This window comes from Neolamprologus multifasciatus, chromosome 7 (assembly GCF_963576455.1).
Source record: "Neolamprologus multifasciatus chromosome 7, fNeoMul1.2, whole genome shotgun sequence".
Lineage (NCBI taxonomy): Eukaryota > Metazoa > Chordata > Actinopteri > Cichliformes > Cichlidae > Neolamprologus > Neolamprologus multifasciatus.
Genome location: NC_140445.1, coordinates 27369384 through 27397259, shown reverse-complemented (window position 1 = coordinate 27397259; position 27876 = coordinate 27369384). Strand labels below are relative to the sequence as shown.

At 39.3% G+C, this 27876-nt stretch overlaps 2 protein-coding genes across 6 annotated transcripts in view; one reads left to right on the top strand and one right to left on the bottom strand.

Moving 5' to 3' along the window:
* The window catches only part of nsmfa (NMDA receptor synaptonuclear signaling and neuronal migration factor a), a 51755-nt gene extending 43235 nt beyond the window's left edge, over positions 1-8520 (top strand). For all 3 annotated transcript variants that reach the window (XM_085169070.1, XM_085169071.1, XM_085169069.1), the window contains one exon: positions 239-8520. In XM_085169070.1, the coding sequence (XP_085025196.1) occupies positions 239-336 (98 nt within the window). In that variant the 3' untranslated portion in view covers positions 337-8520. The remainder of the gene's footprint in view (positions 1-238) is intronic.
* camkk2 (calcium/calmodulin-dependent protein kinase kinase 2) lies at positions 7783-27843 on the bottom strand. Of its 3 annotated transcripts, none has more exons than XM_085169074.1 (18): positions 27183-27843; positions 21812-22124; positions 21270-21611; positions 19720-19767; positions 18543-18596; positions 17229-17280; positions 16622-16755; positions 16325-16361; positions 16170-16191; positions 15958-16046; positions 14303-14502; positions 14072-14125; positions 13915-13988; positions 13683-13770; positions 13214-13345; positions 11851-11954; positions 11651-11704; positions 7783-10742 (listed from the first exon to the last, which is right to left on the bottom strand). In XM_085169074.1, the coding sequence occupies exons 2-18, from the start codon at positions 22040-22042 to the stop codon at positions 10670-10672; spliced, it is 1788 nt and encodes a 595-aa protein (XP_085025200.1). In that variant the 5' UTR covers positions 22043-22124; positions 27183-27843; the 3' UTR covers positions 7783-10669. The 3 variants fall into 3 exon arrangements, with proteins under 3 accessions (XP_085025200.1, XP_085025199.1, XP_085025201.1); XM_085169073.1 differs by having other exon boundaries at positions 27502-27843; XM_085169075.1 differs by lacking the exon at positions 11651-11704 and having other exon boundaries at positions 27502-27842.
* Between the last annotated feature and the right edge of the window lie 33 nt (positions 27844-27876).

Sequence of the window (27876 nt, the reverse complement as noted above, 5' to 3'; positions counted from 1 at the left end):
GAGGGGTATTTGCACAATACTGTTGATACACATCCACACAATCATTGTTGGACTATCTTTGCAGAGGACTTTTGTCTAAACATTTACCACTACAGCTGTAAAACCCACACCTTATTCTATCCAGATGGACCCCATAAAGATACCGGGAACCCAATTTTCTAACCCCAAAACAGATATATTTCTTATAGTATGTTAAACTTCATGTGTTTGTTTTAATGATCCTATCCTATCTACTCAGGCAAAGAGATGATCGAGACGTACTTTGACTTCCGCCTCTACCGCCTTTGGAAGACGAGGCAACACTCCAAGCTGTTGGACTATGAGGATTTTTTGTGACAAAGACATCCGGATCAATGGTGCAGCGGAGCCCTCCAGTGCCACGAGGAACCTGTTAAAACTGATCCAGCATTTGAACATTGCTCAGCTGTAGTGCTCGGCCCGTCGACTCGACACAAACAGTCATACCCGCTTTCACCCTTGAGAGGCTGGGAGAAGAGGGAAGGCAATAGTAGACCAAGGGGCTGAAGATGAATTAAATTATGCTGTGCCTCTGCTCTTCCTCGTTTTCAAAAAGAAAGGTCACGACTAACAGGGAAAAAAAGGCCAAATCAACATAAAAGGGGGGAAAGCGAGAGAGAGCTGGATTTGTTTGCATCATGGCAAACAAATCTGTCTGCCTCTTGAGTTTGAAAGCAAAATCCATATGTCAAATGTGTACAAAAGAAATACCATTAGAGTCACACTCCTCTGTTGCAAGGACTTCATTTTTGAAGCTGATGATGCACGTCAGAAAACTTCCTGAAATTCATTCTGTCATACTGTGGTTCTGTGTTTTGACTGGACCTCCCAAATAATCTCAGACCCCAGAGTAAAATACTAAATAAACCATACGTTGATGTGTGTATATATCACATTAATATATTAGCATAGCTTCAGTCATGCAAATTACTCTATTACAAGAGAAATGATGCATCATTTATTTTTGATGTGCATTGTTGTGCAATTTCATATGGAAATACTTTGGAATAACTCAGGTTTTAGCCATGAAGTAATTAACCTGTTTGTCTATCAAGATATTGTAATCTTCATCGCCATTGCTTGGAATGAATGTATTATCTCTCCAGAGATGCGTCTTTGGTTTGAGGAACTATTCTCATTGGAGGGAAAGTACAATGTTCGAACATCGTGTGGGTGTGTGGTTGTTTTCCTTGTAAAACAAAAACAAAACAAAACAAAAAAACATGCAGATGTGTGTATTTTCTCTTACTGTTCATCCGGTAAAGGAAAAAATATCATTCCCTCAATTATCTTTCTGTCACATACATCCAAACACAAAGACAGTCTAGTATCCTTCATGATGTCAAGAGGGATGTAAGAGCCATGCAAGTGCTCCTACCGCTGTAGTGTAGGAGTTTTCCTATTGATCCTTCCTGCTCATTTGCAGAAGGTTCGGGCCACTTAGCGGGCCCTTGTCAACAGTGCTGGCTGCACTCGCTATCTGCCAAACACACTTGGCTTCTCTTAATGGCAGCCAACCAGACTTCCGCTGCCTCTCGCTTCGCTGGGCTGTGATCCAGTCCGAGGACCGGAGCTTTCCCGAATTTGCCAGAAGTTTAAATTGTTAACATCTATTTGCTTCTCCTTCCAGGTGCCAGTGAATTTCTAAGGCTGGCCCGAGTGACCTGAGCAGTCTCAAACAGATTAAGGAGGGTCAAAGCACTCACACAAAAATACAGTACACACACACACACACAAATGCTAGGGCTGGGACAGTAGTTTAAGAAACCATTAAATCAGGACTAAGTTAAAAAGCCATTCCACAGATACAGTACCACATCTGAAGGTCAGCTCGCTCGTAATGAGGAGGAGTGCTCCTGTGAAAATATTTTATAATGTCTTCTGTGGCTCAGGGGGAACATTTTTAGAAAGAAGCTTATATGAGAGAGCTTGCATTACAAAGTGGTGCTGCTGTGTTTGAGGGCTGTGGGAGTTTGTATAGAGAGCAAAGCTGCATTAGGGGAAGTGTAGGATTCAGGGTGTTTGGGCATGAATGAAGATCAGTCAGTTCAGTCAGAAGTAATCAGTTCAGAAGTCGTGGTCATTCCAAAGGTTGACAGACTTTAAAAATGTATTAAAAACAGCTGATTTAATCTCAGTCTGTTAAGTGCCCAAGACCCTAAAATCTACATTTCCCATAGCAGCTTTACATAATAAAAAGCAGCAACTCTTGCAAAGCACAAAAATCTCAATTCCCAATTTTTATTTTTATTTTTTGCCATTTAAAGCAGGTAGATTTTGCAAAAGGCTCAGAATATTGAGGTTTTGTGCTTCCTGAGTGCTGCATCAGAGGAAGCGATTGTTGCGAATGTGTTCACGATCTCGAAGGTGCTACACGATGTGCCGTCAAGTCACAGGTCGCCGTTCTGGAATTCTAAGTGATTGAAACAGTAGAACTTCAAGACTGGTCACTGAGTGTAGGTGCAGAAAAATTGCAGTCAGCACGGTGAAACCTTTCAGCTTAGAGTGGTCAAGTGGTCCTAGCCCTGCGTAACACAGACACATACAAATAAACACACGCCAGGCAAAGCTTTTCTACATCAGTGTGTGGTAAATACTTTTCCATTTGTCATTTATTTGTGTTAATATTTGAGCATTGTGAGCAGAACTATTTTTTTGTGTGTGTTAATCTCAACCAATCTCACTGGAGTGCTTTTTACAGGCTTAACATTGTTTTTTATTTGCATTTGCCCTCTCTGACTTCGAAATGCTGGCCTACAGTTTGTCTGGCACAGACAAGTGCTCTCTCAGCCTGAGTCACGCAGTACATGTTTTCACTACAGATATAAAATTCCACACTTATGCAACCTGTCATTTTCCTGAGCCATTTTTAATTCCAGCAAAAGCATTACGCTGCCAAATTCTTGGAGAAGTTGTCCTAAACAGCTCTAGGGTTTAATGGAATATTATTTGATGGGTGAATTCAAAAACACCAAAGCAAAAAAGAAAAATATCACTATAATTTAAAATATTCTGAATTCACTGAACTCTGACTCAGGAGTTTGAGAGCACTTTCCTCTGCTTTCAAACAAACAAATAAATGAACAAAAACTAACATTTCACCAGAAATCTAATTAAAGATGCAAATGTGTCTACTTGTGATGCACTGTTTGCCTTTTTTTGATAGATACTTCGGCAGAAAGATATTCAATAGTTATTTAAAGGCTCCTAAATCTAAAACAAATAATACAGCCATGTTTCTTGTGATGATGTCTCACAAACACAATCCAGGATTTCAATCCCATTTATAATCCTTAAACTTCACAGTGTCAACGTCACTGGACTATCACATTTGCAGAAGACATTATGATGAGTGAGAGCAGGGGGCGAATGGAAGAGAGCCTGGAGAGGTGGCGGTATGTTCTGGAAAGAAGAGGAATGAAAGTGTGAATGAGACATGGACAGCTGGACAGAAGGAGCAGAAGTAGTGCTGGTGGACAAGTTTATATAACTGGGGTCAATCATGTAAAGCAATGGACAGTGCACGAGAGGTGATGGCATGGCATGGCGGAGGAGATGGAGATGAGTGTTGGGGGTGATTTATGACAGAGGGACAGAGTGAAAAGGAAGGTTTAAAAGATGACAGACTTGCAATGATGTATGTTTTGGAAATCATGGCTCTGAAAACAAAAGGAGGCTGGAGTTATCAGAGTTGAAGATGATCAGATTTTCAGGTTGGAAATGAGTGTGAATGAATGGTCAGGTTAGTTTTAGCGAGACAAAAGTTGAGAGGCAAGGCTCAGATTGTTTGACCATGTGCAGAGGAGGGATAAGGGATATACTGGCAACAGATGTTAAAGATAAAAAGATCACGGAGGAGGTTCATGGATGGAGTGAAGGAAGACATGCAGAGCTGTTATTGTGACAGGGCGAGGATGCTAGGGATAGGCTGAGATGGAGACAGATAAGGGGATGCTGCGACGAACCCTGAGGGAAGTAGCTGAAAGAAGAAGATTAGAAGTTAACTTCATAGGAGATAAAGTAGGATTATGTGGGAAAAAGTCTCAGTGAAATGCCTCGAGACCAAGATTAATATACAACACTCAGTCCAAATGGAGTCAGTTTTCTTTCTGTGCTGTAGACTGATTAATGGAAAATCAAAGTATAATAGAGAAAAAAATGACATACGGCCTGCATGACATGCAGATGGGTTGTTACATGGGAGCGCCAGGAAATCTCCATTTGGAAATTCCTTGGCAAAAACAGAGCAATGACAGGTGATTAGATGAACCATCTGTCTATCACTGTATCATCGACTAACTTCCACCAATTAAATCAATGAACCAGAGTACTTAGAGGGAAGCAGGAGGAGTTTCCTGGCCTGAAAAAGCAAGCCACTGTCAAAGTACAAAATATATAAGGAACTAAAGGCTAACTGTAAAAGCAGTAGCTCTTGTCTTTGCACTTCAGACTACAAAAAAGAATCTAACAGCAAAATCAAGGCATCAAAAGTGAAAACTAATTGGTGGCAAATGGGGAAGAGAAAACAAAAGTCAAAGTCTGAGTAGCTTTGAAAGTTAAAACTCAGTCAATGAAGTTTGCTGTCCAAAAAGTATGCCATAAAAAAGCCCTGCTGTTCTAACTGTAGCTCCCAAACAAGCCTTGCTATCACTTCAGCGTCAGTGCCTGATTAGTATGTGTTTTGAAGTGGAAAAATAAATTTTGTGTAGACATACCGCAAAAGCTGAATTATTTTGTCTACACATTGTCTACAAGTTCAACACGCACAAAATTGCAGATAAGGTATTCCTCACTCTCAAGAAGTTTTAAGGTAGTTTATCTCCCTGTTCCTGAAACACCTCGGGTCCCTAATCTTGCCTTTAACACAATCTGCCTTCTGTACACTGCTTTTCCACTTCTCTCTTTTTCTTCGCGCTCTTTGAGCTTGAGTGGAGCATTTGCATTGAGTTTGATATGCAAAACAGGGTTTGCAAACATCACAGACAACTAATACTCAACAACCTATGTAGCACCAGTCTAAAACTCCACTTCTTTCCTAGGCCAGCCCTGCCTTTCACATATTTCCCTTTTACTTTTAAGTTTTATGCAAAAATTACGGTCGGTTTATTAAAAAAAAGCATAACACAGATGTCTCATGATCATATAAGTTTGTATTGCCCCAAAGATAATGTAGCACAGTATTTTTGTGTTGTTGTAATCTTCAGACATGCACCTTTTAATATTGCAGCACAATTCTATAATTTATAGCACATTTTTCTTTGGACCACTTAGATAAGGGTCCTGGAGCCCTAGGGAACCCCTGACATCATGTTGAGAAACAGTGTTATATGGCACGATTCAAACAGTCCTTTAATCTTTCCGAGAGTTGCTTTGGCTGCAAGTTCAATTCAGTTGGTGTGCTATTTCTCTTTTTGGAGCCAGAGATGCAGAGATTGCAGCCAGCTTCAATTTAGGAAACTAAAGAAAGTGAACAAAGAGGTTGGGAACAAACATCTCTCATGGAGAAGTAGGTCTCTTATGAATGCCTTTATTGTATTGAGTGTTTTGTTCGTTGGTGTTTTTCTTTTACCTCCAGCATGTTAACCATTAACAGAGTGCTACTCAGAGTAAAGCGAAGCCCCAGATTCTGTCTCATTCAGCACTTCTCATTTGCTGATATAGGCGTTTTAGGCTTCCTTATGTGCCCCCGTGGGGAGTGCAACACACCAACCAGTTCAAGACCTGCAAAAGCCTCTACGCTGCATTTACACAGTATGTCATACAGCAAGCATTATACTGTGCTGCAGCGAATTTGTGATCCATTTCAAAACTGCCCTTTGGATATTTATGCATTTATGTTTTGAAGTTCACGACTGCTTGTAGAATGGTCGAAGTTTCACATTTCTTTCTTCTTTTGATATCAACAGTAAAATGTTTTCTAATCATAGTATAAGCAGAAACAATTGATTCTTCTGTTGTTCTAGTTTAATATTTTGTATTTTTAATGTTAAATTGAGACTTTTAGCTAACATTGATCTGAGTATAAACATCAACAAAATCAGAGATGAGAGTTTAATAGAAACCTCCCTCATGAATGAATTTTCACCACCACGTCAGTCATGACAAACAACTTTCCAAAATAAAGTTTGTCTTTTGACATGGGTGGGTGCACTGCAATGCGATTAAATTCACACAAGGGGTCAGTGTGACACTTTATTTCCCTAAATGTTTTAAAGCCTCCACTGGAGTTTAGATTCTGAAGGTGAGTTTACACAATAGTGAAACAAGGGTCAGTAACAACAACTAAGTCAATGTCAGGTTTATGATCTGTAATGGAAACATAACTAAAAAAGTCTCACAAGAACTGCAGGTTTGGGCATATATGAATTCTGAAATCAGAGTTATTCATTAATCATATGAATGATGCATCTGTAAATCTGTAAAAGATATCAAATTTTCACACTGGACATTTTCTAAATGGACGCTGGTCTCCAAGCATGGTTAAGTCCAGCACCTAATTTTACCACTGTGAACAACTAGAGGATTGTAAATCAGACTGAACAAAAGCATTCACTGTTGAGGAATTGTATCCATTTCTATACAAAGACTCCCAATTTTAGAGGCTAACAAACATCATTTTAAATATAAGTATAGTTGGTTACTTGGTTATAGTTGATTAAGGTATACTTGGTTGCTGCTTGTTTGTGGGCTCGATCAGGTGACTGATTTGTCTGTTGAAAAATGTTCCATTTCCTTTGCCTTTAGACACTCTTTTGCAGTTTGCTTTGGGTCATTATCCATTCCACTGTCAGATCAGTTTTGCAGCAAGTGACTGAATCTGAGCAGAGAGTATAGCTCTGTACACTTCACAGTTCATCCTGTTACTTCTATCAGCATTCACATCATCAATAAACACTAGTGGAAAACAATCCCTTCACGTGCACTGACTCTAATTGGACCTCACATAAGGAGTTACCATAGACAGAAAGGGAAGTTCAATACTTGGAATCAACTGCAGGTTTTTTAGCCTCTTAATTTCTCATGAAATATCAAGGCGGCTGGCTTCGCTAGGCCATGGAACTGCTTGTCGGTCAATTGTCCCATTACTTTTGAAGCTCTGAAATGAAGGACTGCATATAAAAAACTAAACATTTAATGATTTAATCTAATCTTTAATTTAATGCCTCAAATTAATGTTCACATCTTGATTTTTTGATCTGAAATATGCTTTGGTGGTGGTGTACAGAGAAAATCAATCATCAAAGTGACTTCTTCGTCTGTCATCTAGCATTACAGTCAATTAAAATGTTTTGTAAACTGTCTTGGACACTTTTAAACCGTAAATCCTGCATAGAATTCCTGAAGAAGTGCCATTTGATCATTTAGCATTTCTTGTTGACATGTTCTTTACGAGGTCAGATTTGTGTTGTTTTATCTGCACACATTTTTAGTCTTTTTTTGACAAATAAAGCAGGACAAATTACTTTCAGGATTCACATGCAGATTTTCTATTAACTAAACCCCATTTTTGAAAAATAACCGTCCACGAGCGTGCTGAGCACATGAAATGTGTATACATGAATTGCTGAATTAAAGCACGACAGTGTTTAAGTGTTTGTAAGGATATGGTAGATGCAGAAAAGTTGCTCCCGCTGTGCATTACACACATACAAAGAGCACAATGTGATATTAAGCCTCTCAAGAATCACAGTATGTTCTGGTGCACAGCACAGACTAGTGGTCTACCTCCGCAACTGCATCAATAACTCAACCCACAACATCACAGAAAGGCAATTATACTTTATTCAAATTATGAACAAGGTACAGGTATGTAGAGAATATTTACTTTAAAGGTCCCATTTGATGTAAAGGACCTCTCATGCTATGACAATACAGTGGTATGTGTTCAGTAGTTAGCATGCATTTAGGAGGAAAAGAGCCCGCCCCCCCAAAAGCTCTTAATAAAATTGATTACACTACAGAATGCAAAATTGTGTGAACAATAAAGGTTAATCACTTAGCCTGACCATTCTGGCAACAATGGGCAGGTCTATTGAAACCAACTACAAGTTTAAATACTGTATAAAATATTTATCATACAGTTGTTTTTGTGGCTTGCACCCTACATTCACACTCAAACAGTAGCTCACTTTACTCTTGTTGGTTATGGAAAATATTCACACCAAAGGAAATGCATCTGTCTTCTTATGTTCATGACAACAAATTAATCTGACAGTTAACAGCAACTTACAGTAGGTGCACTATGTTACAACTATGTGGTAACAGTCCACAATCCAGAGCAAACTGAAGATAAACGTTATTATTTGTTGGATATCTTCACCGAAATTAAACTTCAAAACGAATTTTAACCTTATTGGAAGTCTAAAACCAAAGTGCATGTCCCTACGCTCTAAGGTGGTTATCTTTTTTGGGGAAAAAAAAAAAAAAAAAGATACATGAGCAAAAATAATTAACCACATACAGCCCTCTAGATTCAGCTCAGTGGGTGTGGACGGTGTACATGACAGGTATCTGACAGGGTGTACCGTTGCACCATAAAGTTACACCATGTGCATAGTACTCATCTTAAAAAACAGACATACAGTACAGTTCAGAGTGACATGCAAGAAGAAGTAAGTACAAAAAAATTCCAGTCCCTTTCTCATACATTCAACACGTTAGTGCTGAAGTAATTAGTGTGTGGAAGCATTGAATGTAATAACTACTTTCAATATCGTGCTAATACGCTAAGTTAGCTAAAGACACACTGATGAGGGAAACAATGATGGCTCAACAAAATGTACAAAAGTGTGGGAGGAAAAAGAAATACTGGCAGTGGCCAGTGGTACCCCTCAGCCTCCTACTAGATGCACCTGTGGTCTGAATTTCAAAATCCTACGTCATCTTGTTCTCGAGTTATCACATTTACATTTCAGAAAACTTGACCTCTGACCTTGAGGTCAAGATCACTGAGATTTAAACCCGTCAGAGAGTTTTAGTAGCTACAATTTGAAACGCCTACGTCGCTTCATTCTCAAGTTATTGCATTAATAAACTTGAGCGTCCTGGCAGGGTGATGACAACCCCCATCAGCCTTTTACTGCTGAGGCATAAATAACTTAATGCTTTAGGACCGAAATGAAGCTCGTTAATAAAAAAAAACTTTAAAAGTTGAAATATTTGCAGAGTTGTCTACAGCCCAGACCAAACATGAGAAATGCTTCTAAGTTCAACACTTCGACAATATGTCATGCATAGATTTGTACAAAAAGTCTGCATTTGCACTATGCTTCCATTTTAAACTCACTTCAGCAGCCGTTTCTAATAGATCAGCATTATTTATTTATTTCAATTTATCATAGTTTACAAAATGACTTTTTTTTTTGGTGCTCTGAAATGTGCAGTTTTAACATAATATCGGTACCTCCTACAATACAAAAACAAACAAAACTAGTAAAAATATTCACAAGTTTTTTATTGTTGTTGTTTTAAGCTTGAGATTCAATTGTGATTTTCTGTTTAATTTGCCTGCATACAGACCTCAACTTGGAGAAGTGAAACAAATACGTGAACACAGTGAAATCATGTGACGCTCGGGATCCGACCACAAAGCCCGATTTTGTCTAAACAGACCGATTTACAGCTTCAACAACACGTTTAACCTACAGAATCATTTTGAACTAACACGTTGTGTTTTCCCCCAAATGCATCAGGTAGTACCTCACCTTCACCGTCACCTTCACGCAGGATTTATAGCAAACACCTAAAAATCACATAATTGTACATCTTAAAAAGATTCACCAGAAGCACTAGATCAAAAACAAGGAAAGAGGAAAGATGACTTTTTTTATGCCCTCTTGTATGCAGCAATGAATGTTATTATTCACAAACACTATATCAACTGTATTAAAGCTTTCTGAAAGCTACCTGATTGTAGTGAGAAAAAAAACAAAAGTAATGCTGTACAACAATGTAACTGTTTAGAAATAGCTTATACAGTGTTTGCATTGGGAAAGTAAACACATGCATTCGGTGAAGTAAACATTTTTTCACTCTCCCAGTTTTTTCCATTTTGGGTAAATTCTATAGATACTTCACTCTAAAATGTGTTACCAAACTGGGCACTGCTACCACGAAGCAGAGTGAACCAGACAATCGTTTTTAAGAACACTGCTTATTTAAATGTTGGTGGTGATGGTGAAGACAACCATCCCCCCCCCCCCCCCAAAACAGATTATTCCTTTCGTCCCTGTATACCTGAAACACAAGTGGCTAGACTATGATAAAACCCGAAACTGTACAGCTGAAGCCTGAGACAAAGCATGCTAGGACTATAAGAGCATGCAGGGTAGGAGAAGGAGTGGGCCAGGCAAAAGGGGCGAAGGTTGAAAGTAAAGGAGGATGCTCCACCCTTGGATGGTTTCCATGTTACAGTTTAAGTCCCATAACCTTAAATTAAACTGTGTAAGAGGACAGGACAGAATAAAAGCTTAGAAAGTGATCATCAAAGTGCCTTAGAGCATTATTTCCTCCCTTTTGTTAGTGTCTGCCACACTCGACCACCTCCCAAGAAATGATGTGTGGGCTGCAAGTATAAAACTGTGAGTAAAGGGGTTTTGTGCTGTGTGATTGCAGGCAGCCAGATGCCAGCGTGCATATTAAACCTTCCGCATCAGGAAAGAGTCTCATCCTCTCCCACGTAGGGCAGGTTCATACTTCTCATCCCGTCACCGCTTTCCTGTTTCCTAAGTAACACAGCAGAGAGGCAGCGTTAGTTATAGCAGTGCTGTAGGCTCGCTGTCATTCCTATTTCACTGAACAGAGAAAATAATCAGATACTATTAAGCCCTGTTTACTAAGTCAAAGCAACCATTTAGCTGTTACATGGCAGAGTACACCGAGTTCATTTCTACAGCAGATACGGTGAAGGAGAGCCCCAGGAAAGGTTAAAAAAACAAAAACTGGTGAAAGCGGGGAAACAATATCTTAAAAAAGTAAAGATGGCATTAATTTACAGACATGTCCTTTAATTAAATGTCAAGACTGCTTCATGCAAGGGAAAGTAAAAACACATGAAGATAAATGGATGCTCTTGGCCCATGATGAACTGAGTGTGGACAAAAATGCTTTTTATTTTGACTTGACTTTTAAAATGCTTCTTTAATTTGTTTTGTTTTGTGGGTCAACCCAGAAAAAAAACCTAATAACCTAATGAACCCTCTGTGATAAAGGACATTGTTCTGTGTATCAGCTGGTCACCCGCTGTTCGCGTAGTTTTGTTTACACTCAGTAGCTTATGTGCGTCCTAATTTATCTTCCACTATATGAATGCCTAATTGAATGACATATTTACAGTATTTCCCCGCTACACAGTTCATACTACACCAAAAGCACCCTCAGACACAGATAACGACAGGAAATTGGATTGCAGGTACTGAAGGTTCTTAAGTGAAGCTCAACATTCCCTAACAAGGCTTCTCCAGACACCCCCAAACCACCAGAGGTTAGTTAACAAATGTGATGCACAGGAGTATTTGACTATCACCACCATACTGGGAGACAGCTGCTTATATCATGCCAGCGGGTCTTAAAATATTCTCTTGACCACTTAAACAGCATTACAGCAGGCAAGAACTATGCCAGCATTATTTACCTTTTTTGGTTACAATGAATGTAGCAGTATCTCACACTGCCTGCTCTGCCTTTCCTACAGGGCAGGAGAAGGGGGAGAGAAATAACAACAGGACTACCAACAGTCTTTCAGACAAACTACTCGGCAAGCCTCGGCTGGCTCTGCTGCTGCCTTTTTCTAAAGAGTTTAGAAACTGTAGTGTTTTTGTAAACAGTGCTTACGTGAGGGTTTGCCCTGGAGGACACAAACTGCTGCGGTCCTCTTTCCGGCCCCAGTCAAAGGGGTTTCCGAAGGATCGCTTCCTGAGCATAGTTCTTACCAGGATCTTCAAAAAAGTAAACAGTACTTAGTAATGTAAAGATGAAAAGCTTCAATTTTAAACATTTTACAAATTTCCTTCATTTTAGAACCCTAACAATGAGAACACAGCTAAAGAACTGATTTCTCCTAGATGTTATTGTCCTACAAAACAGTATGCAGTACTCATCAAAAACCACTATATCATTTATATGTAATTCATATTTAAGAAAATGTTTCTGCTGTGATAACAGATGGCAATGTCGTGGTAGATCTGATGAATTTGGAAGTCAGATGTATTCTGCATTTGTGACTTTTAACTTTTTTTTTAAGTTAAAAGTCAAACGAAAATGTTAAACAACATTAATTAATGCAGCTAAAGAAAATCATTTTTTTGAAAAAAATGAGTCATGCATCTGCTCTAGCTCAAAGTGTTGAAAGAGGAACTGAGTAGGTGCAGTGCCTCAGCTGTGGGATGGTGCAATGTGACTGAAACTCTTTTTCGTCTTTCGGCTGCTCCCCTTAGGGGTCGCCACAGCGGATCATCTGCCTCCATCTCACCCTATCCCTAGCTTCCTCTTCTGTCACACCAATGCTCAACATGTCCTCCTACATTACATCCATAAATCTTCCCTGAGGTCTTCCGCTTTTCCTCCTGCCTGGCAGCTCCATCTTTAACATCCTTTGCCCAATATATTCACTATCCGCCCTCTGCACGTGTCCAAACCATCCCAGCCTTTCCTCTCTAACTCCGTCTCCAAACCACCCAACCTGAGCTCTGCAAATCTCAAAATTAACTCTGCAAACCATACATCATAGCAGGTCTCACTAACGTCTTATAAACCTGCCCTTTCCCTCCTGCTGCTGTCTTTCTGTCACAAATCACCCATGATATTTATCTCCCACATCACCCTGCCTGCATGGTCTTCTTCGCCTGCACTTTAGATGGCTGACCCCAAGTATTTAAACTTATCTACCTTCACTACCTCTACTCTTTGCAACTTTGCCGGGTTCTATTTCAGAAGTTGCTAAAACACTCTGTTGTACTAAGTAATTAAGCTAATTTATACTAATGCAAATTTGCTAAGAAATAATCTTTTGCTCCTGATGGAGCATTCGTTCTCTCTGGTACTTTTTATTACTCTTTCATTGTAGCCGAGTTGCCCATAAATGATACCCAAATGTGATATTTCCTGTTATGACACCAAGAGAAAGGCAAATTAGGGTCTGAAGTGATTGTAATGTTTTTTAATGCTTTTGTGAGACAAAAATTGTTCACAAACTCACCACTGTTGCCAGGCTGGGGATGTGTTTAACAGAATTCTCCACTTCCTCCTCGGTTACTTCAATAAGCATACAGCAGTTATCGTCCTCAGGGGGAAGTGGCTCAGCACCATGCCTTGTCACCCATGTGTGTACCTGGACACAAGCACAAGGCAAACAAAGGAGTTCTTTGAGTAATCAGATTATGTGCCACACATATAAACTTAGACAGTGTCTTTGGAGGCACAACAGTAAAAATTTACTCAGGCTGAATCTAAGTGCAAAATTATATTTGTTAGATCAATGTAAGCTATTCATTCATATATATAAATATATGTAAACTGCTATAGATTATACTTCACAAACAGTTGATTTATGAATTTAATGACATAAAATAATGTCCAAACAAAAGAACAATAATCCTTTTGACATTTTGTGTGTGTGTGATATTTAAACATGACACACGGCCACCGGCAGCTACCCATGTGTTTACCTTAATCTGTGGGATCGTTATCCTGGTCTCTGGATTCTTGTCCAGCATTTTCAATAACAAATCCTTGAGATCATCTGATATGTCGGCACTGTTGTAACAAAAACAAATTAGACAACTGAGTAAATATGTTATTGAGAAAGTGCCAAAATTGTGTATTTCATTTAATAAATATGCTATTTAAACAATAAACACTGGGAACAGCCATCTGTTAAAAGAGCAAGGCAGAACTTACTGTTCTGGTAACACCACGGGTTGTGTCTTGATTTTTTGATGAAGACTGAGAATGCGCTCATCCATAAATGGACACTGTGAATACAAAAAATGTGTCGATTTTAGCAGGATCACTAGTACCAAAAAAATGTTAATGTTTTTACCATTCCCCAACTCACCTCTCCAAAGACGAAGCAATACAGCGTCACTCCCATGGCCCAAACATCCAAAGCCTTAGCAGAAAAGCAAAACAGGTTTAATTTGATGTGAAAATGCTTGTTGGGTAGCTGAAATTCAAAATTTCATAAATGTTTGGAAAGCGGGAACATTCTAATGGAAAAAGAAAAAAAAGTTCTTGCATTTCTGAAAGTCATCCCAAGAGGGCACTAGTTAGCCGAATACTGCTTCACCTTTCCAGAGAAGTTCTTTCTGGTCTCAGAGAGCGTTTCAGGAGCAAGAAAAGCGGGAGTTCCAACTGTGCTAGTCAACAGGGCGTCAGCTCCTTCAAACTGGTTACTAACTCCAAAGTCTGCAATCTTGATGTGTCCATCTTCTCCCACCAGCAGATTCGACGGTTTGACGTCTCTGTGGATGATCCTCTGGTAATGTACTATTAACAGAAAAAGCGAACAAACTTTATTATCGCAATCGGGTCACATTTGTAGTATTCAGTTTATGGCAGAATTAAGATGTTCTAATGGTGAAAAACGGCTTGACCATTTTTTTTAATGGCTTGGACTCGTGAAGAAAAATCTCTGGTAGTGTAGTTAGACAGCCAGGTAGACGTTTGGTAAATGATGATAAATTATGTCCACACTACCTGGTTAAGATGTGAAAATGAGAGTTAAGTGTGCCTTAATTATTTAAACTGTTTTTAACTAATCTACCTGCACCATGACTAAAACAAGCCTACTTTCCTTTCCAAATGACTCCAGACTGTTTTTGTGTCCATCCCTGCTTGCACTGATATGCATTAAGAGCCGCTGAAATTATGTGAAATGAACTTTGTGGAGTGTTGCTAGAGTCAAGAGCAGCTCAGACGAAGGCCTTGTGTAAATGGCAGGGAAGAGCTGTAGGAGGACAGCACTTGATTATACAATCAGAGCTTCATCTTCTTACCACAATCATAATTCTAATGGAAAGCATTAGCAGACTTTTATCTCTATAAGGACATGCTGATACTATGCAACATCACTGTAATGAGCTAATTTTTAAACAAAACTATTAGTATATTTATTAGCTATTATTAGTTCACCTGGTCAGGAAAACCTGGGCTACCAGAATGCAAAGGTGATGTCATATGAATATATACAAAGTTATACGACCAAGGAAAAATTTAAATGAAAAACTGAATCTCAGAATTTTGTCCAAACAATAATGAAAAGGATATTCATCTTTTGAAATTGGTGCCTCTAAATCTGACAAGTATACACTCACCAACCACTTTGTTAGGTACACCTGATAATCTGCTCGTTAACACAAATATTTAATCAGCCGATGGCAGCAACCCAGTACTGTTTAGCAATGTAGACATGGTCAAGACGGCCTGCTGAAGGTCCAGCCGAAGAATGGAGTCCGGAGACGAAAAGTGATCTGAGTGAGTTTAAATGTGGCATGGTCGTTGGTGCCAGATGGGCTGGTCTAAATGATTTCAGAAACTAATGATCTACTTGGATTTCTTCCACACACCTTCATTAATCGCCTTGTTGAATCTATGTCATGAAGAATAAGATTAGTTCTGAAGACATGAAGGGGTCCAACCAAGTATTAGTAAGGTGTACCTAATAAAGTGTCCACTGAGTGCTTTATTTTGTACAAACTGAAAAAAACAACATTTCAAGACTAGAACAACTGTCACAGTCGGCGTGACCAAGGTAAACTTGTTTAATGAGCCATTTTGATGTTGTACACAGTGCTGGCAATCTTGGTGGGTTAACAACATAAAATCTGTTGAGTAAAATGAATTCACTTTGCAAGTCAGATTAAATCTATCTACACATGCGTAATAAACACTAATGTAGTCACAGGGTAGGTGGAAGAGTAGCAGGAGGTTTTGAAAACTCACAGTACTCGATTCCCCTGAGAAGATCCTGGAAGTAAAAACGTGCCTGGTCCTCGCTGAAAGGCTTATCGGTCGGCACCTCCATCACAGCCCTAGATACACACGGTACAACATCAACAGGTACACACACAAACGCACTCAATTACCAATCATAACTAATGAGACTGGGCTCATTCCAGTGTCACAATCATTACCATATAAGAGGCTTAGCTTACCCTTGCTTCACCAGCTCAAACACTGTAACAGAAAACAAAGGAGGTTAGTGAGGACAAGCCAACTAAAAAAACAACAACACATCTTTTAAAGATGAGGTTAAAATTGACTTTGTTTTATGCTTGCTGTGATGTGTTGTTGTCTGGCCACAACATACCCATGTACAGATGGTCCTCACCGGGGTCATCCAAAACCTGGCAACACATTGAAGAGGAATGGAAATGTGTGAACACAGACAACAGATCATCATTCCTTCAGTGGAATTTCTAATAAGTATACATAGAGTAGAAAGATAGCTTTACAGTCTAACACAATTTATGTACATTTTAAGGTTCTTCAAAATGCCATTGCTGTTTCCTTTCCTTTGTTAACTTATTTAAAATTAGCATAATACCAATAAGTAATCCTTAAGAGATCAAATGAAAATATCCACATGTTTTACAAGATTACTCACTTCTACTAGTTTGACTACATTGGGGTGGTCAAGCTTTTTAAGGATGGCAATCTCTTGATAGACTCGCTCCAGCGGCCCTTTAGGTTGGGCAGGCCCCTCGGGAGCGGCTCTTGCCCCACGAGGAGGAGGTCTCCCTGATGGAGGAAACAGGGGACAATATGGGAAGAGTAGAGGGACAGGATAAAGACAGAGTCAAATCCTAAGTATTGGTATGTGCTGTTAACATTAACATTATCATTACAGACATTACAGATGCTCTGCTGTGTTAACCATATGGCCCTGAATCTAAGAAACTTGGAAAGAAGCTGACTTTTTGAAGATGTTTCATCTCTCATCCAAGAAGCTTTTTAACACCTTGGCCATGTGATGAGACACATGATCAACAGCGGGTCAACAACCCTCTTAAGGGAGAACTTCCACTCGGGTTTAAATACCTGGGACGCTCCACCATTGGTTTTGAGAACTGAAGAAGCTCCTCAGATGAGAAGTGACACGTCTTCAAGAAACTTAAAGAAGTCCAGTCGCTTTTCTTTCCAAGCTCTTTAGACTACCATGAACTGGATGACTGAGACCTTACACAGAAATATGGCCCTGACTCCAAACTTACGTGGGAAACCTGCCTGCCTCATCAGCCTCTTCTTGGAAAGCACCTTCATCGCCTACAGCACAGAGAGGGAAACTTAGTTGGATTGCAACAGGTTAAGAGAAACAGAAAGAGTCCAGCAGCCAAGAAAGCCAAAGAAAAGATAAACAGCAGCATGCTTACAGGTTTCTTACACTTACACCCTAAACCTAGAAATTCTGTAGCTTGAAAATGCTTGGTGTGTTTGTCACTGCTGTCACTGTAGACAGCTTTCCTCAATCGTGGTGTGAAATGATTGAAATATGAGCCGTAACATTTTCTGCACATTTACATTAAACAGTATTTCAACTGCACTACACCGTCTATCAAGTTTGGTATTTAAGTGGTTACATGTCATAAAGAAAGCCCAACTCCATTCACTACACAGTGTTTTCAAACATCAAATTTCGTCTGGAGGTGCAGACAGGGGTTGACGAGAAGTCTGGGTGGCAGGGTGGAGTCATGTGCCTCAGCTGACCCGATAGCGATTGAGAGCGCAACCTCTCTGACCCAGAGGAAGGGAAGAAAGCTGACTACAAGTTGGGCAGACGATAAGAGCAGAACAGCTGAGAGATGCCCTGCGATGCGGATACATGCAAGTCTCCCACCTGTGAGCTTTGGGATCTCTTATCCATGTCTGCATTCCAAGACATGTGGAAGTGGACCAACAGTTTCTTGTGATTTCCCTTGCGTAAACATTGTTGACATACTGTTGAATTGTACTTTCTTTTTCTTTTATTTGAGAGCCAGTTCTTGACTGTGCATTTAACTGTATCTACCCCTGGTCTAGACAGATCTTTCTGACCAATGTCTCTCTCTCCACCAGATTATGTCTTCAAAAACTGCCAAAGTTGACAGGAATTTGTATCAGACTTGAAGAGAAAGCATGGTGTGTAACAGCGGCATTGTTTGGTGAATATTTTCCCTATTCTTTAATAACTTCAATGCCCTCAGTTATTATGTCAATGATATAATCACCGAATGCGACACGAGGCCTTTGTCACTCGGGAGGAATATTAAAATAATCCCTTTGTCGTTGTCAATCGCTATCATGCAGCTTAATGTGAACTGCAGCAATAATCAAGAACGGCAAAAACACAAAAGCCTGAAATGATGTGTTATTACATTAGTCGATGAGCTCAATTATCTGGAGACATTTTCACATGCAGAGGATCCACATCAAATCACACCAGTAAATATTACAAGAGGGGTTGATTATTGCAAAGTTAACCAGTGGTCGCCTGGCCTGTGATAAGGAAATAAATCACATCTGGACTCGCATGTGCATTACAAACTCACATAGTATGTGTTGTCATCCTCATTGTAAGCCAACTTGACAACACCATAGGAGCCCTGTCCAGAAACAAGCAAAAAAGAAAACATGAGGGAAAAATCTGAATATATATATATTAGTGTTGTCAGCGTTAATCTCGTTAAAATGACGTTAACGTCATAACCGCATTAACGCAGCAAATCTCCATTAGCGAGTTAGCACGGATTGTCCCGTCAGTTTAACGAGATTAACGCTGACAGCACTAATATATATATTAAGCAGTTAGTTCTTAAATGTGACACTCAAAGTGTAACGCAAACACAAAGGAATACATAGATACACACAGGAATAAATACACAAACACAAACACACAAGGGAATTGAGTGGGCTGACAGCGTACACTGAATGATTAGCAGCTGCTTCAAAATGAGAACAGAGAAATTCAAATCATCGCTCCTCTCTCTCTTTCATTTTTGATTTCAGGCTAATAAAGGAAACTGGATCTGGTTTATGCTATCAAGCTTCCCTGCCCACACACAGGAAATTCAGGATAAAAAGTAGGCCTAATTACAAGCCTGTGTGTACGAACAAAAACAAACAGAGAGAGAGAGAGGGCAGTGTCGGTTCCTGCTGGGGGAGCAGATTGCAGATTGGAGAGACAGCACACAGCTCATCCTACAGTCCCGGAGATAAACTGATAACACAAGTCTATCCAACAATTCCAAAAGGCTTTAACTGTCTCCACTGTGCTCAAAAGCGCACACATTAAAATGTCTACCTACATACGGAAATACACACACATTCTGCCTTAACAATGCCCACAATCTAAAACATTCATATAGGCACACACACCCACCCACTCATACACACACACACACACCCACTCATACACACACACACACACTCACTCATACACACACACACACCCACTCACTCATACACACATACACACACACACACACACTCTAAGCCTTGCACAACCCTTAGAGAGCGCTATTTTTACCAGCCTCTCATCCATCTTCCAACTCTCCCATGGCCTCGTGGTTTACACAGAGTTTGGGAAATGAGGACAGCCGGGAAGGAGGATATCAGAGACTGTCCTTGATGATGTGTGCTACTTGACAGACATGCAGTAGGCGGACGGGAGGAGAAAATGGAAGAGTCAGTGAAAGGGAGCAATCAGTGAGCTGTCTCTCATGGTACCTTTCCAATCTCATCTTTCAGCTTGTACTGGTTGAGTTGAACACAGTCCTTTAAGAGGGAGCAAGAGAGGGGAAAAAAGAAAACAATCGTCACATCATCATGAGTATTCCTACAAAATCTGCCTGAATGTTGTCTTGAAACTCAAATTTGCCTTTAACACTTTCTCTCCATTAACATTTTTAATACATTTCTTCATACCAGCCACTGATTTGTTTCCCTCTAAATCAGGACAGTGACTCAATTTTTATGCAATCCAGTTTAAATCAAATTTCACTTCTAATCAATAAGAAATTCAACTGTAATCAACAGGATTCGTCAAAGGCAAGAATGGATAAATCCCAAAGAAAAATGTATGTATATTTGAAAACTATGTTTTCAAAACTCCCAAGGACACCTTAAAGTACCAGTACACAATGTAGAGCTGCTAATCTAAACATTTGGGTTTTTTTGTTTTGAACAACAGAGAGGAGCTGACAGATGTGTGAAGGCTCTGGTACCACAGGTACTGCTTTTCAGTCAAATGCATTGTTAAAGTAGAATGATAAGTGAAAGGGTTAATCTAACATCATGTAGATGTCATGTAGGTATCGTCAAGATTTAAGCAGTTGTACTACTCTTCCTCATACTTCTCTTCGCCATTGTGATTAAGAGCTTGATGTGTGTGTTTGTGCTAGGATATTTTGAAGAGCGTCAAAGAGACAGCTTAGCAGTACAAAGGCTGTGAGAGAAAAAAAAAAGCTGTTCTGGAGTAAGAATAGGGAAAAATTCAATAGATTTTCTTCAGTATGAAGGGCAGAGCTAATAAAGTTGGAGCTTATTGATATTACAGTCTTGGCTCCCATTCCAAAGGCTGTCCCACACATCATTAAAATACATTTCTAAATGTCATTTATTTGACTGCTCCTCTCTAGACTGCAAGACATATCTGCAGGATATCTCTAAATATTTCACCTAATTAACCTTTATCACTTTCAATATGTAATTCTGAGAAAGCAAAAAGTTTCTTCAGCCTGCTGCTCTGAAAAATCCTAACTACAACTACATGTAACGGCTACACAGCTACATCTACTTAGACTATAAAACCTTACCTTTGTGTCCACAAAGCTTGCTCTTTATCACTTTGCTGCTGATTTTAAGACAAATGCACATGTAGTTCTTACTGTCAGACAGCTTTAGTATTACTTATGACACACTAACATGTGTGGGGCACTTTAGTGCCTCGCTCTGTGTCATTAGTTAGGTTATCCATGTGTAATGGTTTATGCAATACACAGTGCTGAAGGGAATACAATGAGTCACATGGTGCAAAAATTACATAATAACCAAAATATTATGGCATATGCTGCAACCTCATTATAACTCATACTGACTTAGCACTCATGGTAGATATTAAACTACTGCTACCAATATGGCTAACACTTATTATATAGCGCGATTAATTTGATTTAGCTATATTTTCTCCATTTAACGCAGGCTGAAACACATTGCAAGCTACAAAATCCTTATACCATTAAAACTGAAACTAAATTAGCTTTAATGCTTAATCATACCTGGAGGTCTGTGATTGAAACACTGTGGGACTCCACAGTGGGCCGGCGGGGCAGGCGTGGAGAAGAATGAGGTGACGTGATGGGGGAGTACGGTAATGATGGATAAATATAGCGCCCATTAAGTCCCGGTGAGCTACAGGGTGAGGTTGCCGTTTGTGAGCGCTCCTGCAGAGAGAGTTTCCTGTCTGAAAAGTTTAACCTTCCCCTTTGCTCTTGGCTTCCGGGTAATAGAGCTTCTGGCCGACCAACTGTATGAGACAGAAGGTCACAGGATGGAGTCCGGAAAGGTGCTGCCACAGAGGAAGCTGGCTCCGGGGTCTCTGAACTGTCCATTTCTTCTACCTGACATGAGATGGATTTGAATGGTTTATACTCCTCTTACTTACTAATCATCCACTTCATATCCTCTATTCACCTGCACCTTGATGTACTTACGGTTCTACTAGACAAAGATTGTTATATGAAAAATCCTGCTAAACCTTACACTTCATACAGTAGACATCAACATCTCTAGTATGAACCCTTGCCTTTGTTGGTCTTACCTCTTCCTCCCCAGCCTCTCCAGGCGGTCGGCTGGGTTCATACTCTGTTACAACAATTAGGGACTCCATTGGATCTGGCGAGGGTGTCTCAGAGTGGGTGTTTAAAGGTGGGGCAGGACAGCTGCACAGTAGATCAGGCAAGGGCTGAGAGGGTTGCATTGGATTTGCATGACTGCTGCAAGAGGCTGGAGGCTCAGCAGATGGCCAAGGGGTTACATGACAAGGAAACATGGTGCCTCTTCACAAAGACTGCCAACCACTGCTCCATCAGATGGGAACGTATGGGGAATGTCTCCTAATCTATGACAGCAAACTAAAAAATGAGAAAGTGCATGTGATTAATACTTCACACCCTTACAACTTCTGTGTTATTTTCTTTTTTATTATGACCATGAAGTATGCTGCAGATAGTCCGTTCTTACACTATCCCAGAGGTTGTACTCTGAACCTTGTAACCTTTAATCTACAATTATGTCTGCAATCAAGCAAATGATTCACGGTTTAATAGATTCATGTGGATTCACCAATGAAGCTTCAGCAGGCCTTTTTACACCATAAAAGCTTATTTCTCTGATTGCTTGTTAAGATTCAAAACTACTCAACTTTCAAGATATTTCCACTACGTTAAAGCATACTTATATTTATTTATATAAATATTAGAGATGGCACAATACCACTTTTTTATGTCCAATACCAATACCGATATCATAAATTTGGATTTCTGCCGATACCGATATAAATCCAATATAGGGTATTTCATGATCAATAAAATGTTTTTTTTTAATATCTTGCTGCATTTTGTATAAGTTCATACTCAAGTTTAAAAAAATAACAAACAAAAAAAACACTAAAGCTATTCTGTTATACCTGTATGCAAAAAAATACACTGCACCCAAAATATTTCATAGTTCAGCAAAACTGATCAATCTAATAAACTTAAACCTGCTCCATCCTCCCTATTCTGGTATTTTAAAGAGTACTTAGTGGAAATATTAAACAACCTAACTAATAGGGTTGCAAACTCCCAGCAAAGAAAAAAAAATAGGGAACCACCCCCCACCTCATAATGCTTAATTGACATATTGGACTTTAATTTAAAGCACGTGTAAAAAGAAAAAACAAATGCACAGAAGTCAATACTTTTTCTACAATAATTAAATAGATTCAACAGCTTTCTTCAACAGAATTGCAAATGAAAAAGTACTGTGGCTTTCTAGGTTATAAATTTGACTTAATAGTTACTATATACAATAATGGATTTCTATACATTTTACATCAGACGAAAACTTTGGGTGTAAGATTCAGATAATTATAAATAAAATATTTATTAAAATATTTATTAAAAGCTAGACATGACAATTAGAAAGAAAAGTATGTTCTCTCTAGGATAGCTTTCTCCAAGATGAAATGCTGGTTTGGAAGCATGTAGTGAGGCTCCAAATGCTCAACCAGACCCCGGACAAGTCTCGCACGCCACAGCCGCTCTATCACGAGATGCACACTGCTCCGATGTGCTAAGGTTATGAGCTAGGTTACACTATGTCGCTAGTTTTGTGAGGTGCTTTGTGATATTTAATGGATCAGATTACATTTTTTATTTCTCTCCGATATCCCATCCAGTAATTTAGGTCAGTATCGGACCAATACCGATACGTAATATCGGATCGGTCCATCTCTAATAAATATATATATTCAATAAATTGGATTTGGATTTAGGGGAATAAATACATTAAAAAATGAATACAACCTAATAACACATAGTACACAAATATCCTTATTATCTTTATTGAGGTGCAAAGTAATACATCTACACATTATCTCATCATCAGCAAATATTAATTAAAGCAATAGCAATATAATGTGTTTGTAAAAGATGCAATTTCCTATTCACACAGTCCCTTTTGCCAGAGTTCTCCTAGTAACATCTGCACAGTCACCTGGACTACTAGACATTACTCTTACACTTCACCCGTGATTTGGGTGAAGCCAGATTAAACAAACTACTAAACTTCAATTCCACTATTAGTAATTTTAGCTTAATGCACAGTAAGCCAACTTCACTGAAAGGTGCATACTTCCCCTGTTTTTGAACTGGTGCCATACAACTTTAAACTGTGAACTGGGAGCCAAAATTAAGAAAAACAGAGGTTGACTGTTTCTTTTCAGCCAAGAATAATTTAGGGCTGGCATAAATCCTGTGACAAAGTGTGGTAAAATTTACATGTAAGGTTCAATTATCCACAGAGCCTGAGCAGCACGACCCAACTTGTGGGTGTAATGAAAACGTGTGGGATAAACAATCAGGGATGCTGTTCACTGGTTCTGAAACATAAGCAGATAGGGCTGCTTCCATAAGAAACATCCGTGGTGCAGAAATTTTCCCACACGTTCTGTTAGGTGATAATTAATTCAGGCAAATGCGTCTAGTATCGCAAACTACAAATATAATGCATCTATAAACGCAAGGGTGCAGTCTGCTTTTGATGTCGGGCACACAGTAGCATGGTGGTTAATTTTTATCTGTGAAGCATCTAACCAAAACCATTTCTTGCATAATTAAAAGACGCTAATTTCCATCTTGAAATCCACTCAGTTTATTATTTGCCTATTACGTGACAGAGAGATGGAGACAGGAGAAAAGAGAAGAGGAAAAAGAAACAGACAGATCCCCTATATTTTCTGTCATTGTTTTGACAGGACTGTGGCACTGTCGGTGTGTGGGAGCTGAGTAAACCTCACAGATACAGAGAAAAAAACAACAAAGGGAAGCCATAAGGCAAGCAAGACAGTGGGAGATCCAGCCAAGCTCAGAGCGAGAACCATGTGTGGGAAGAAACACCCACTCCAGGTGGGCTCTCTTCTTTCACTGCCAACCTATATATACAGTACTATTGTGATGTAAACTGACAAAAGAGGAAAAGAAATGCTGTATAACAGTTTAATAAGAAGGAACTGAAATTGTTGGGTGTTTTAACTGCCAAGTCTCTTTAGCCACTTAATTTACCCCCTTGTGATTTTTTAAATGTTTAACTGTTATGTTAAAACATTTTCAAAACCAGAAACATTTTCATATAAATTTTGCTGTAGAGGATAAATGTTGCTTATTTGCATCTTTCTCAAGGTCAATTTAACACCTCTAGCTTTCATGACCTCTGAAAACTTCTGACATGTTATTAAAAGCAGACACTTTTTGGTTGGTTTTAATTCATTAAAACAAAAGTATCCCGACTAGAAGTGAGTGTTAACTTACCCAGTTTGACCTGCAGATACACAGATGACACAAAACAAGGCCTGTTTCCATAAAAACAAAAAGGTGTTTATGCATTATCATCAATTGATGATGGCATAAACTCCTAACGTGACATCATAACTGTTAGTCAGACAAGACAATATTACTGCAAATCTCATTTCCTACCTAGAAGGGCTGGGTTTTCAGCAGTTATATTGCATGCTGAAATCATGATGAGTCAGTTTGATACAATATTTCGCATCCACTATTTGCTAAAGTCATTTTTGAAACTGCAAACTCCCAATTCCCTCGCACTAAAGATAAATACACTACCTCAAGGGTCACCAAGTTTCTGTGACACAAGAGAACTGCACAGACTTCAATTTCATTTTTGTACAAAAACACTGTGCATCATTAATGACTGAACTGCTGGCTAAAGCCCAAAACTTCCCTGATCCCTGCGGATCACAGCAGCACGACGAAGAACAAGGAGTCAGATTTGAGCCTTGAGAAACACCAACAGATGCTGCCTAGCTCCAGATGCCATACCGTGCCTTTTACCATAACAAAAATCATGTGACCTGCCTGTCACTATCCAAGCGAGAGAGGATGGGAGGGGAAGAGAGGACTTATCACAACTTGCAGGGGGTCCAAGCCATGTAGAGCATTAATAACAACACAGGCACTGTGTTATGGAAATACCAGTACAACACAGGGCCATCTGGAGCAGAGGAGGATCCCCAGCTTCATTAAAAGATCAACAGGGTTACACTGTCAGCGATGTCCAGCACCGTGCAAGAGATAAGCTCCTGTAAATTGAGGAATTATTGTCCTTGATCAACTTAGCTGCAGTGTTGCCACATAATCACAGCACAATTTAGGGAGAATCTCAAAAACTCATTTGGTGACCCAGACATTAAATTGAACTTATTTATTCTGCTGCTTTGTATTGCAAGATAAAGACAATCCAACAAAGAGAAACCCACCAATCTGAGGGTCCTCGATACGAAAGCACTTGACAATGGTGGAGCAAAAGATCTCCCTTTTAACGGCCCTCCAGTGGATTCATGGAGGGGCAGCAATGCAAACTCCACAAAGACTCTGTGATAATATGTATCAGTCATGCCCTATGTTACAGTGGCACAAATCAAATATCAGCCATTTGAATCAGCTGTGTTGGATCAAGGACACATCTAAAACCTGCAGGACACCAGCCCCCGAGGCCTGGAGTTGCCCACCCCTGTGTTAAACGGTTTTAATGATATGACACAAGAGCCCCCCGCCACAGAGGGGACAGAGATAGTAAGGGATATTTATACCATGGAAAAGATTAAGAAAACTGGGATTAACAGGTAAATGGGATTAATTTATGGGTGAAATGTGTTAAACCTATTAAATTGGTTTTTAATTTTCTTATTGTTTTTTTTTTTACTCTAACTTATTTATTTATGTATTATTATTCAAAGTGTGCACCTTATCTCTCTTCACCTCTCTATTGGACAAACTTAATTTGTACACATATTGTACTAGTTCTGTTACCAGGCTTCAAAACATAAATTGCTGAATGAAAACAAAGAATTTCAATAATAATAATAATAATAATAATTATTATTATTATTATTATTATTATTATTATTATTATTATTATTATTATAAAAATAATATGGTACAAGTAAATTTAAAGGACATTTTCCAGAATAAAGGTCCAACACATTAAATGTGTTTCTACACATTTCTACCCTGTATTTACTGAAAGGTTAAGGCTAACCTTATAAAATAACCACTAAACCTACTATATCAAAGTTAAAGTTCAATTTATTCTTGTAGAGTGATGCCAGGAGTTAAATGTGTCAAATATATATACTTCAAATGGTTTTCCAAAACAAAAAATAACATGATGATAACTAAAATAAATAACATCGGGGACTCTGTGTGCCATCAGAGGCTTTCTCTCCTCAAGAATATGTCAGCGCAACTTCCCAAAAGCGATAACATTAGATGTTACCAGAGCCCAACATGAAGATTTGAGACTAAACCGAGACTCGTTGTCTCTGCAATTTCACAAACACACAAACAATCTTTGAGATAACCGATAAATAATAACACAATGCAACTGGCACCACCGGATTTCGTGTTACTTACACCCACAGATAAGAGCTGCTACATCGACTGTAAATGTCAAAGCGGTTAAGCTGCTGCGGTGTTGTTTGGGCGTTCACAAAGTCACCGCCGTCTCAAGTCTAAGCTAACTTAGCTCTGAGCTTCTAAGCCAACCAGCTCAGCTAACGTTAGCAGCTGCCTCATCTGGCAAGATACAGATGTTGTGGATGAAGGAGTCAGTGATGCTAGTACGTCCCAGTAACGTTCATGCTACAGCCGCTGGCAAAGATGCAGGAAGCAATCATTTAAAAAAAGAAAAAAGAAAATTGTATATATACTGTGTGATTTAACAAACAAAAACCTTACCTTGTTATTTCGGCCTACAAGTGAGAAATGTAAGATTCCCCCTCCTTCCTCGTCTGCTGTGTGAGTAGCTCCTGCCCTGCGACAGCTAGCTAGCTGTTTGAGAAACGGAGACTGTAACAGACTGATAACCGATGTTTTGACGGACCAATCCAGCTGAGCACGCAGGTCCCGTGCTTCACATGGAGGAAATGTTAACTGCAGGCATTTAACGCAACGCTTTTATATGCTAACAAACAACCTAAGCTACTTCCGCTGAAGGCTACGATGCCCTTTTGCCTTCTTTTATTTCACGAGTTCTAAATATAACATTCACGGTTCCTGGTCGTTTCTGCCTCAAATGCTTTATGACCTAGTGGCACCATCTTGTGGT

What these genes read in the sequence shown, in the direction of transcription:
- camkk2 (XM_085169074.1), bottom strand. Translation starts at nt 22,042, where the DNA reads ATGTTTCCTTGTCATGTAACCCCTTGGCCATCTGCTGAGCCTCCAGCC. An exon ending in TAACGATCCCACAGATTAAG is followed by an intron (nt 13,346 to 13,682) that starts GTAAACACATGG and finishes GCTTGTGTCCAG; the next exon opens with GTACACACATGGGTGACAAG. An exon ending in ATTCATTGTAACCAAAAAAG is followed by an intron (nt 10,743 to 11,650) that starts GTAAATAATGCT and finishes TGTGTTACTTAG; the next exon opens with GAAACAGGAAAGCGGTGACG.